At 41.2% G+C, this 12,485-nt stretch overlaps 1 protein-coding gene across 4 annotated transcripts in view; it reads right to left on the bottom strand.

The window, feature by feature from the left end:
• Positions 1-12,485, bottom strand: part of LOC133507156 (eukaryotic translation initiation factor 4B-like) — a 31,771-nt gene that overhangs the window by 19,128 nt on the left and 158 nt on the right. For 3 of the 4 annotated variants that reach the window (XM_061831929.1, XM_061831931.1, XM_061831932.1), the window contains exons 1-2: positions 11,280-11,313; positions 10,920-11,060 (exon numbers count right to left, since the gene is read on the bottom strand). In XM_061831929.1, coding sequence (XP_061687913.1) covers positions 10,920-11,060; positions 11,280-11,298 — 160 coding nt within the window. In that variant the 5' untranslated portion in view covers positions 11,299-11,313. Of the gene's footprint in view, positions 1-10,919; positions 11,061-11,279; positions 11,314-12,485 lie in introns of those variants that run through there. The other variant, XM_061831930.1, reaches the window with a different exon arrangement.

Raw genomic sequence — 12,485 nt, 5'->3', positions numbered from 1 at the left:
CCATGGTCCTTAGTCAGAAAAGGGTGGTGTGCCCTCCACAGGTCAGGGATGAGATCCAGCCCTAAGTGGCAGAGTTAAAAGTATCTTGGGTCTTGTGCACGAGTGAGGGAAGAATGGAGTGGGAGACAGACAGGTGGATCGGTGGAGTGTCAGTTTGTTGTGGTAAAAGGAGCCAAGTCAAAAGGAAACACTTTCAATTTCAATTCAAAACTATGTTCCTACCCTCGCTTATGGTCACAAGCTCTGGGTCATGACTGAAAGAACAAGATCCTGGATAGACACGAACGAAATGAAAATGAAACAATATGAGGAGCTACACATCCGCATTGAGAGGAGCTAGATGAGGTGGCTGAGGTATCTGATTCGGATGCCTCCCGGACACCTCCCTGGTGAGGTGTTCGGGGCACGTCTCACCAGAAGGATTCCTCAAGGATGACACCAGGAGCCATTGGAGAGACTATGTCTCTTGGTTGGCCTGGGAATGTCTCACGACCCCCCCGAAGAGCTGGATGAAGTGGCTGGGAAAAGCAAAGTCTGGGTGTCCCTGCTAAAGTTACTGCCCCCACAAGTGTGGATCCTGGCTCTACTTGTCATTGGGAGATCATTCAAGAAGTTACCATTGGTGTTTTATGGAGTTTACGCTATAACTCGGGGAGAATAAAATTCCAGACGAATGTGAAAGGAAAACTGCTTAAAACACCAACTCTAAGCTACAATTATTCCATAACTTGGCTGTTTTTGTGATGACCAAGCCCATAAGGCAGGAAAACATTACACTAATTTTAAGATCACTACATTGGCTCCCCACGAGTTTGATTTTAAAATTAGCTGTTATTTTTTTAATGTCTTAACAGGGCTTGGCCACCATATTCATCTTATTTACTTTTACCATATCAACCTTCATGAGTACTGACGTCCTCTGGCCTTTTAATACTCGCAATGGCTAGAACTAAAACCTATGGCGAGACTCCATTCACAACTATGCCCAGCAACTTTAAAATAGCCAAATTGCATCAGGACCCCAGGGTCTGTTTATGCTTTTAAAAGGAGGCACAAGACTCACCTGTTTGGTTTACCATATAACTTATTTCTCATTCATTTAGACATTAAGTATTCACTCTGCTATCCATTATGTTTATTCTAGTTTATTGTATCTCATATTGTCAGTTTTTATACAGTCCTGTAGCCTTTTTTTATGTTCCTCCTGTGTTTCTTCATGGGAGCCTCCACACTGGGTAAAGCAAAGCAAATTTATTTATATAGCACATTTCATACGCAAGGTAACTGAATGTGCTTTACATGATTAAAAGTATTTGAATAGAACAAAAGTTGTACGTTCAGTCTGGGATGTCATTCTACAGGTTTCCCCATAGCTCATGGGACAGGGTTTCGCTGCACAATGTGGAGAGCCCATCAGGACCTCCCAGGTTATGGTGCTCTTTGTTGGGGACACCCCTCTGGCTGCGGGGTGCGGCATCTCTTGGTGTTGACCACTCCCACAGGGTCACATGGACCCTCAGTGCTTTTCCATGTCTATACACTCAATCAATATTTGCCAAGCATGTGTATAAGCGGGTGTGTGTTTTGCATGTCGGTGGGAGGCGTATGTCTTGTTTTTCTTAGTATTTTGTCTGTTTTTGTGAAGTAATATTTGCTCATTCTGATGGATGAAGGTGCTATAGAAATAAATCTTTAGATTTAAATGGTCCCATATTTTGGTTTTTAGATCTCCATAGAGTGACTCTTGAACATGAACTTGTATAACAGTGCCAATTTTATTTAAAAAAAAAAAAAAAAAAAGAAAGAAAAAAAAACCCTTGCTTTTGTCATAAGATTGCCTGGAAAGCTCGCTTGACAGGTACTTCTGTTTGACTAAGTTTTGTATCAGCTGTGCCCGTATTTGGTAAGACTGCCCCATTTCATAGGATTGGGTGCCTCCTTGTAGAAGACCTGATTTCAGACTCTCGGCAGAAAAACGTATGGAACTCAGGGATGCGACAATTTAAATTTGTATTTCACATGTGCACTGAGGCACCACAGAGCCAATACTACACCCCAAACACTTGAAAAAAAGTTGGTTTGGTAAATTTTGGCAGCTTTAATATGCAAGTGTCGAAAAGGGTCCACTAATGAATCAACAGCAGCCACCGAGTCAGTTTACAGTGGAAGTAATCAAATAAAATATTGCATAATAAAACCTTATATCACAATTGTTGCATAAATATATGAATATGACTTAACATAGTCAAGGACAATAAAATTAGACTCCTTGTATACTTTCCTTTTCATTTTAAATATCTGGTACAACTCAGGGTACATTTCTTTGGCCAAATTGATAAAAATATAAATAGAATAAAATAACTTGAGAGTGTAATTTAACAGCTAATATCTAGCCATTTTCCAGCTTCTGGGATAATAACCAAAATATTTTATAGAATTAAGCTGATTAGTTCTTCAGGCAATATACCTTTACATATACCAAGCCTTAAAAAATACAAGAGTGGCATATCACTTTTATATGACTATGTATCATAAACAGGATGCGACATTAAAGGTGGCCCGATGGCCTGGGGTCATTTCTGCCACTGAGCTGGGCCACCACCTACATATTGACACTAGGTCACTTGGGCCAGCACAAATTTGAGCCCATAAGTGGCCCACAAATGCATTTTCAGTGCTAGTCAAATTATTTTATCACCGAAACATCCCGATCAAGACAGAATGTTGTGATGACGCATGCAGCACTCACAACCGTCATGACTAAATAAACGCTTGAGCAGGAGTGCAAAAATGAGAGACAGGTGGTCAATGCAAAGAAGAGACCTGTTTTTGCCATACTCAAAGCCAAATGAAGCACAACAGAATATTTTTCACACTCCTTCTCAAGGAAAGCACACAAAGAAATGCATATAATGCAGCTTTTAAATTGAAAGCAAATTGAGTCGTCCACCGAGGAAGAAAATAGAGCTGATACACATAAGCTTTGCGTTAATGAATCAATGCTGAGAAGGAGACTGCAGCGTTAAGTACTGAGTCAATGCCAAAAGACAAAGGCTTTCAGGTCATGAAAGCAGATAGCCTGAACTTGAAAATATTCATGAGAACTGGGTGAACACACAGAACAGATGGATGAGATGTATCAAATGTGCAGATCCGACAAAGCCAAAACAAATTGCCAGTGAAACAGATATTGAAGATTTTAAAAGGTGGACCATTGTGGTGTCTCAGATTTATGATACGAAAAGGCTGGTACATCAAGACTTGGATGACTTACTGTCAGCAAGGAGGAAAAAGTTGAAAACTTACAAACTCATTGGGGGCGGGGACAAGACAATTCAGTCAGACCAGAAAACATAAATATGGATGAGTTCCTTTTGACATGCCTCTAACGAGGACTTAACAAGACCAGATCCTTTTTAGTGAAAAAAAAATGGCCACCAGAGAACACATATCACATGTTTTGAGCTGCATCCAGACAAAAAATCCTAATGGTGATTAAGCAGTTGAAAATACAAATAAAAAAAATTTTTGTTAAAGAAAGGATTGATAATAGAAAGCACAATGAAAGAATGGTTAATGGAGTGCTACAGTAAGCACCCGGAAGGATTTTTTTTCCCCCAGAAAAATAAAAGCAATGCTTGCTTTGGACAGCATAAAAGCCCATATAACAGATTCTGTGAAAGCAGCCATGAAGAGAACAAACAATTCCAGCTGTGATTCTTGGAGGTAATACTAAGCTTTCACAACCACTCTACATCAGTGTGAATAATGCACTTAAAGCAGCACTCAGAGGTTAGTGGGAGGCTTGGATGTCCAGCGGCGAGAAAATTTTCACAAAAACTGGCTGCATCTGAAGAGAAACCTTTTCAGAGGTCTGCCAGTGCATTTTTACAGCATGGAGCAGTGTGAAAGAATCCATGATCAATGGGTTTCGAAAGGCCGGACTGCTGGATGACAGCACGTCAGCGCTAACTTTTTCTCGAGATGAAAGTGACAATGAGCACGACACAGACTGAGACTGAAAAGGTGTGTGATGGGAGATATTTTGAGGCTGTTCAACTTTGACACTAAAGAAGTGTACAGGAGAAGAATGAATAAGTCATTTTTGTAGTTTTACTGCCGAGTTACAGGTATCTTTTGAAAGCAATCAGTTAATCTATGTTAATCCTCTTTTCCTTTTGGCTTGTCAAATCAGGGGTCGTCGCAGCGTGCCATCTTAGGTGCACGCATATTTGTTTCCCAGTTTTACACCGGATGCCCTTCCTGAGGCAACCCCTCTGCATTTAGCAAAGGAGAGAAGCTTACAGCACCTGGTATAGGTGACTTGCAGGTGAAGTCACATCCGTTTTGAATTTTTTCTGGCCGCCATATTGGGAGGTCTCATTTCGTTGGTTACATTAGATTACATAAGACACTTTTTGACTTCTGAGACGATGGTCCACACGTGTTGTGTTATTGGCTCCTATAACAAGTTCAGCAAAGAAGGGAACAGACGGTTTTTCCGATTTCTGAAAATAATTACGCACTAAGGACCCCAAACAGAAGAAATGTCGAGCAAACGGCAAGCGAAAACGCTCAGTAATATCTCGCGTGCAGATCTCACTCGTCCCACAGTTTCAAGTTGTGTGTGCAGTGATCACTTCATAAGTGGTAAGTTTAAGACGAGTATTGCACTTTGACCATATCCTCCTACCACTATTTTTACATGTGTTGTTTGCTGTGTTTTATATTACAAGACTAACGGTGTTTGATAGGTCTACATGTACATCCAACTCGGCCGCCGATCGAAATCGGCCGCCAGTGACAGGCTTTTCATCTACAGTTTAGGATACAAACGTATGGATGTGTGTTGTGCGTTTGCTGTCTGTAAACATCAAATTATTTTTACTAAATATACCGTAAATATATTAAAAACAACACGAGTATGCATGTAGCACCTACCACCTACCATGGCATCATTCACGCTAGCCCTAATATAACGGTAGCGGCTTTCTATATGCTTACATTTGAGTAAGGCAAATGTGAACAAATAGAAAGCCGCTACTGTTGTATTAGGGCTAGTATTACTATTAGGGCTACATTCAGACATTCACGTTATAATTTGTTAGTACTTAGTAATTTACACCTTGTACATTTTAATTATTGTCATATTACTTAATGCTCCTTCAAATAAATTTAAAAGATGGTGTAATATTTATTTGTCATAGATCTTTTTCCCTAATCGGTCTGATTTGTCGGACCTGAAAAGGCCATAATGGCTAAGCAGAAACAACAACAGTGAGTTATGCACTCTGTCCCGGGTGATCACAAGTTACTTACTCAGACAACAATTAAAAGCTTTTCTTAAGACAACGTTTTGCAGAGGACACTCTGAATCCACCCGCTTACAAAGTAATTGTAAGCCTCCAAGGGACTTGTAGGCTTTCATCTGGTGGTTAGTAAGGCTGTTGCTTGTAAGCACCAAGTAGTTCACAATGTCGGGGTATTCCACTCTCGGCCAACATTTTTTAGTCGCAAAATCAGCCTTCGATAGACCATACGGGTCCAGATCCTCACAAACTGATTTTCTGCCTGTAGTAGGGTTTCAGATCAGCCGACAGATCCTTGAAATACTTGGAAAACGCCATAGAAAGTGCAGATACAATGAACGCGATGCTGGTATGTAGACAAACTTTAAGAACTGTTTACAACCTCCCAAAATGGCCGACACACAAAAAATTCTTACCCACAATGCACTTGCTCTGAAATTGTGCAAGTGACCTATTCTCAGGCGGTCACTCATCCGAGTACTAACCAGGGCCGCTTAGCTTCCGAGATCTGACGAGATCGGGCATTCTCAGGGTAGCATGGCTGTAAGCCAGTTAATGTTTGTGAATAAAAATCCATAAATATCCTTCTTCACGACAGGTATCTACAGTTTATAGTCTGGTACAGCTATTACGGCAAATATTTTCTGCTTTTCGAATTTAATGGGTACTGTTTATATTGCAGTGCGCTCCATAGTTCTGATATAGTGTTTGTGTGCGTGGGTGTGTACACACACAGTTGAAGGTTTACATACACTGTGCAAAAACAAGTTTAATTTTTTTTGTCTCACTGTCTGAAGTCAAATCAGACTACACCTCTCCTGTTCCAGATCAGACAGGATCACCAAAATAATTTTGTAAAATGACACGAAAATAAAGAGGTTTTCTTCGAGGTCAAACGTTGACATAGACAAATAATACTGTCTTTAAAGAACATGGGAAAGCTAATGAGGTCACGGCTTTGCGAGCTCCTTATAGGTTAACTGACGCGAGTTAATTGACACCACATCTGTGGATGTAGTCAAACCCATACCTCAAGCACTTCTTCCTTGCTTGAAATCATGGGAAAATCAAAAGAAATCGGACAGGAAATCAGAGAAAGAATTGTGGAGCTCCACAAGTCTGGATCACCCTTTGATGAAATTTCCAAATACTTGAAGGCACCACGTTCATCTGTTCAAAAAATTATACGCAGGAATAGACATCATGGGAATGTCCAGCCATCACTCCGCTTAGGAAGGAGACGGGCTCTGTGTCCCAGGGATAAAGGTATTTTGGTCTGAAATGTGTGGCTCAACCCCAGAACAAAATCTAAAGACTGTGTGAAGATGCTGGATGAAGCTTCCAAGAAATTATCATCCAGACTGAAACAAGTCCTGCACCAACATGGGCTGAAAGGCCACTCACCAAAAATGATGCCATTACACTTAAAGAAACATAAAACAGATTACAGTTTCCAAAAAGATACCCAGACAAATATTTTGCTACTGGAGATGTCCTGTGGTCTGATGAAACAAAAGTGGAGCTGTTTGGCCACAATGACCAACGTTACAGCTGGAGAAAAAAGGGGGAAGCTTGTAGATCTGAGAACACCATACAAATTGTGAAGCATGGAGGTGGCAGCATCATGTTGTGGCGCTGTTTAGCTCCTGCAGGAAATGGAGCTCTTCAAAAACAATAGACTGACAGCATCATGGAGAAAGGAAATTATATGTAAACATTAAGGCAACATCTCAAGACATCAGCCAGGAAACTAAAACATAGGTATAAATGGGTGTTCCAACTGGACAATGACCCTACCCATTCTGTCAAAATGGTTCAAAAGTGGATTGAGGATTAATAATGGTCTTGGAGATACCATCACAAAGCCGTGATCTGAATCCCATCGAAAACTTGTGGGCTGATGTGAAACACGCCTGTGTGGTAGCAAGGCAACCGACAAACCTGACTCAGTTATACCTCTTCTGTCAGAAGGAACGGGCCAGGATTACAGCAGAGTACTGTGAGAAGCTTGTGGAAGGTTACCCAAAACATTCGACCCAAGGCACACAGTTCAAAGGAAATGCTACTTGATACTGACGAAATGTATGTAAACTTTTGGCCTTGAAGAAAATAATAAAATTCTCTCCCTCATTATTGTAGAAGTCAACAAAAGGAAATGGTTTTGCGGATCCTGACTGATGAGTCCGACTTCACTTCAGACACCGGGGCAGAAAATGAAACGTGTGTTTTTGCAGTGTATATAAACTTCTGGCTTCTATTGTATGCGTGTGTGTGTGTGTACATACATACATAGATATACACACATACACAATATCCCCTTGCCCATTTGAAGTTCACCAATCACAGCCCGAACGTTACCATACTTATGGTCATGGTCTCAAAGGTCCACCCCATAATATACCATATTTTCACAACCATAAGGTGGATTTAAAAGTCTTACATTTTATCTTAAATAGGGCACCTTATAGCACGTGCCTTCTATGCGTACCAAGTTCCAAAATACAACCGAACATGCACATTACACTGTTAGCATGCATGCGAGCATGTGTTTCAGTGTGCATGAAAGCCAGCATATGACGGAGCTCACAAGGCAGTCAGTAAAATTTGCAATTTTACACACAGACACATATATTATAGTCACTATATTGTGCACACTCAAGTGTCATATTGAAGCTAAAATTATCACACCACAGCAAACAGAATATCACAAACAAATATTAAAACAATGAAGAAATGGACAAAAAAACTCACACTTTAAACATGATTTACATCCTTCCTGTCGCAAAGCTTGCTGAGGGGCGCACCGTCATATTTACAGTACTATGTCAAAAGACATTAAATAAAACAAATACTACTATATAAAAATAAGATAGCTTTTGGATTCAGATATATTCTGCGTGTCGCCAACACGGAGTAAATATGTTTCTCGGAGGCAATCAATGACATCACTGATCTGATCGGCGAATTATGACTTAAAAGCCCATTGCCAATCAGCAAAAAAATGCTAATTAACGGCCGATCAAATCACTGTAAAGTCTAATATGGATTTCTTTTGTTTAATGATGTATTGGTGTTATTTACAGAAAGTGGGAGAGCGAGAGCTATTGTGTACAACCTTTAAGTTACATGCTTCACTCTTTAATGTGCTTGATCAGAGATCATGTCTCTCAATTGTCCATTTTGGTCAAAAGATGTGAGGATGTACAGTTCTCCAGTTGGTTCTGGAATTACCATCATCCTAACTTTCATTTAGTGGCTGCACATACCACCTACATCGTTTGCCTCTTGATTAATTTATCAACTTTTTTTCAATATAATTACACACACAATCCGGTTGTCTAGATTCATTAGTTCTAGCAGGCAGTGTTCCACAATTGGCAATGTTGTTGTTTACTCCAAAAGTAAAAACAGCTACCGGAATTGGCCGTAAAATGCAGAGGAAACTGTCCTAGCCAATACCAGCCATAGAGACACCCCCGAATTGGAGGAGAGCTACAGTACATTTTCAAAACAGCACAGTGAAATCATCATGCTGCGAGAATAAAGAAGCTTTCAGTCAGCACTCAGCAAGCACTGTAATTGTTAAAAAAAAAATGCATGTATGAAGTGGTGGGCCTATCTTGGATGCCATCAAGTGCTAGATTCCTGTTAGCTCTTAAGCATCATTTGTGCAGATTTTCTGTGCAAAATAAATTGCTGCGGTCTACTGGATTAATTAGATATTTACAATTTTTTTTTTCAGTGCCATAAATGTTTGAAAGTAGGGTTGGACAAAATCCATCCATCTTTTTTCTGAAACCACTTATATTCACAAGGGGAGCAGAATGCTGGAGCCTATCCCAGCTGTCTTCAGGCAGGAAGGAGTGTAACCCTAAACTGATCATTTTATAAAATTGGTTAAGTCAAGTCAAACCTATGTTCTTTAAGATTTTTGCCATCAGCAATGTGAACTTCCACAGTTTCTGCAAAACTATCTAATCGTTTGGCTCCCTTACTGAACCAAACCCTAGCGTTCCACCCTTAATGATATAGTGAAGAAAATAACTATTTGAAAACCGCGTTATATTGCAAGTTGTCCACTGTGAGCGAGATAATCTACAGCTGCAAATAAGTGTTTGAACACCTGTCGATCAGCTAGAATTCAGACCCTCAAAGACCTGTTATTCCGCCTTTAAAAGTCCACCTTCACTCCATGTATTATGATGAATCAGTTGCACCTGTGTGAAGTCGTGAGCGACATAAAGACACCTGTCCACCCCAAATAATCAGTAAGACCCAAACTTGTAACATGGCCAAGACCAAAGAGCTGTCCAAAAACAGAGACAAAATTGTACAACTCCACACGTCTGGAAAGGGCCACGGAGAAATTGCCAAGCAGCTTGGTGAAAAAAGTTCCACTGTTGGAGCAATCATTAGAAAACGGAAGAAGCTAAACATGACGGTCAATCTTAATCGGAGTGGAGCCCCATGCAAGATATCACCTCGTGTGGTCTAAGTGATCCTTAGAAAAGTGAGGAATCAGCCCAGGACTAGACGACAGGACTCGGTCAATGACGTAAAAAGAGCTGGGACCACCGTTTCTAAGGTTACCGTTTGTAATATACAAAGACGTCATGGTTTGAAATCCTGCTTGGCACGAAAGGTTCCCCTGCTTAAATCAGGACATCCCAAGGCCCGTCTTAAGTTTGCCACGGACCATTTGGATGATACAAGGAGTCATGGGAGAAAGTTTTGTGATCAGATGAGAACAAAATGGAACTTCTTGGTCATAATTCCACTAACCGTGTTTGGAGGAAGACGAATCATGAGTTCCATCCCAAGAATACCATCCCTACTGTGAAGCATGGGGGTGGTAGCATCATGGTTTGGGGGTGTTTTTTTGCACATGGGACAGGACGACTGCACTGTATTAAGGAGAGGATGACTGCGGCCATGTATTGTGAGATTTTGGGGAACAACCTCTTTCCTTCAGTCAAGAGCAGTGAAGATGGGTCGTGGCTGGGTCTTTCAACATGACAATGACCTGAAGCACACAGCCAGGAAAACCAAGGAGTGGCTCCATAAGAAGCATATCAAGGTTCTGGTGTGGCCTAGCCAGTCTCCAGACCTAAATCCAATAGAAAATCATTGGAGGGAGCTGAAACTCCGTGTTTCTAAATGACAGCGCAGAAAACTGTCTGATCTAGAGAAGATCTGTCTGGAGAAGTGGGCCAAAATCCCTCCTGCAGTGTGTGCAAACCTGGTGAACAACTACAAGAAAAACATTTGACCTCTGTAATTGCAAACAAAGGCTACTGTACCAAATATTAACATTGGTTTTCTCAAGTGTTCAAATACTTATTTGCATCTATATCAGACAAATAAGTTGTTAAAAAGAATCATACATTGTAATTTTTTTCTTTTTCGATTATCTCTCTCACTGACGACATGCATCTATGATGAAAATTTCAGACCCCTACATGATTTCCAAGTGGGAAAAATTGCAATATAGCAGGGTGTTCAAATAATTTTCTTCACTGGAGTTTTTAAATCTAAGCATAACCTGTGTATCTAACTGTATTCATGACGGATTCCCAACACTAGTATCCATCCATTTAACCGTGTGCTCACCATCTCCATCCAAGTCATCTGTTTCATCAGCCCAGCTAGTGGTTTTGACGGGGTAACTGGGAACCGGGCCACTGCCTCCACTTTCGTCCGCCAAGAAGTCAGTTAGAGTGAGGGTCTTCCCCTTCTTATTCTTCTTCTTAGCTAAAGAGAAAAAACACAGTTTGCATATGAACTTCCAGACTATCAGAAAAAGCTGCAGTGTTTTTGCAAATAAATAGCAAACATTCAAGATTTCAGTGTGCTCTTAAACTGTAAACATCTATACATTTTATGGTACCCCCCCATCAAATCACAATAAAATGTGCATTAATATTGCTACTGCAAATATGTTTCCCTATATGGGATGAATGAATTTTGTACCTAAAGTAACTTGGTACATGATTTCCAGTCTGTTTCAGCTCCCACCATTTGGAAACAATGAGTCAAAACATCCTCCTTGTGTTTTGAATAAAATGTAAACAAAGTGGACATTAGAAAAGGCTAGTTAGTCGTGCCTGTGACACACAGCCAGAATGTATCCATGAGTCATACTGATGGCAGAACATTCTATATTTTCTGAATGGCAAAGAAGGGTGAGAGCAGGTCTGATTTATTTTGATCAAAAGGAAAGGGGGGCACAAAGCTGACTAAACGTTATTGTCTATTTCAGCAGTCGTGACATTCTTTGCACACGTTATGTACCATTTCTGCCTTCTTCTGAGATAGATGAAGATATCTTAAAATCCATACAAAGTCGGCTAAAAGTGGCTATGCGAGAACATCAACGGTAACTTTCATGAATTGGTAAGAGAAGAGCTTGTCAGGGCAAACACGTGGCAGTTAAAAGCACTTCCCAAAACAATATAACACTCTATTCATATAGGTGCCTGTACTTCTGCGGATGCAAACCGCAGCTTAGTCAGCACACGGCGTGCTGACAGGGAGTGTATCGCTGCTGAGCTGGCTGGCTGGCTAGCTTTTACGGCCTAGTCGAGCACATCGCAGCGCCACGAATCAAGTGCGCAATCGTCGCTGCAGCATTTGACCATAATGACTGTGGACGACGCGACGATGAAAGCCCAACACGGATGTGTTATTTAGGATGCGACCCCAACCGGTCCAACTGACCGGATTTCTTCACACGCACACATTTCGGGAGCGCGGCCGCACACGTGGGGCGAGTCCTCGGGTGGCTATCCGAATTGGTCGGCCCAAGTCCTCCACCAACCGTTGCTGTCTTGTGTGCTCCCAGCGTTTGCTAACACGTCGTATAGCTAGGAGGAAGGTTATAATGCAGCATTAACTAACGACTACGGAAAAACAGCGTAACAAAACCGATAAACACCAATAACAGGCGTGCAAAATGTTCGAATGGAACGAGCCGTTGCTTCGTCTAGTTACCATCCTTCAGCGGTTTCGTATGTACCGGCTTAAAAATAGTCACGGAGCTTTTTTCCGTACTAGGCGACAACGGGGGTGTGAGCAAGGACGTACTTACGAACACTAAACGCGAAAGACCCGGTTATTCGCTGTAAAAACGGGCTGAATTGTACTCGAACCGACGCTGTCGGTTTAGCCACATAAACC

This window comes from Syngnathoides biaculeatus, chromosome 10 (genome assembly GCF_019802595.1).
Source record: "Syngnathoides biaculeatus isolate LvHL_M chromosome 10, ASM1980259v1, whole genome shotgun sequence".
Lineage (NCBI taxonomy): Eukaryota > Metazoa > Chordata > Actinopteri > Syngnathiformes > Syngnathidae > Syngnathoides > Syngnathoides biaculeatus.
This window is presented reverse-complemented; position numbering and strand designations above follow the sequence as displayed.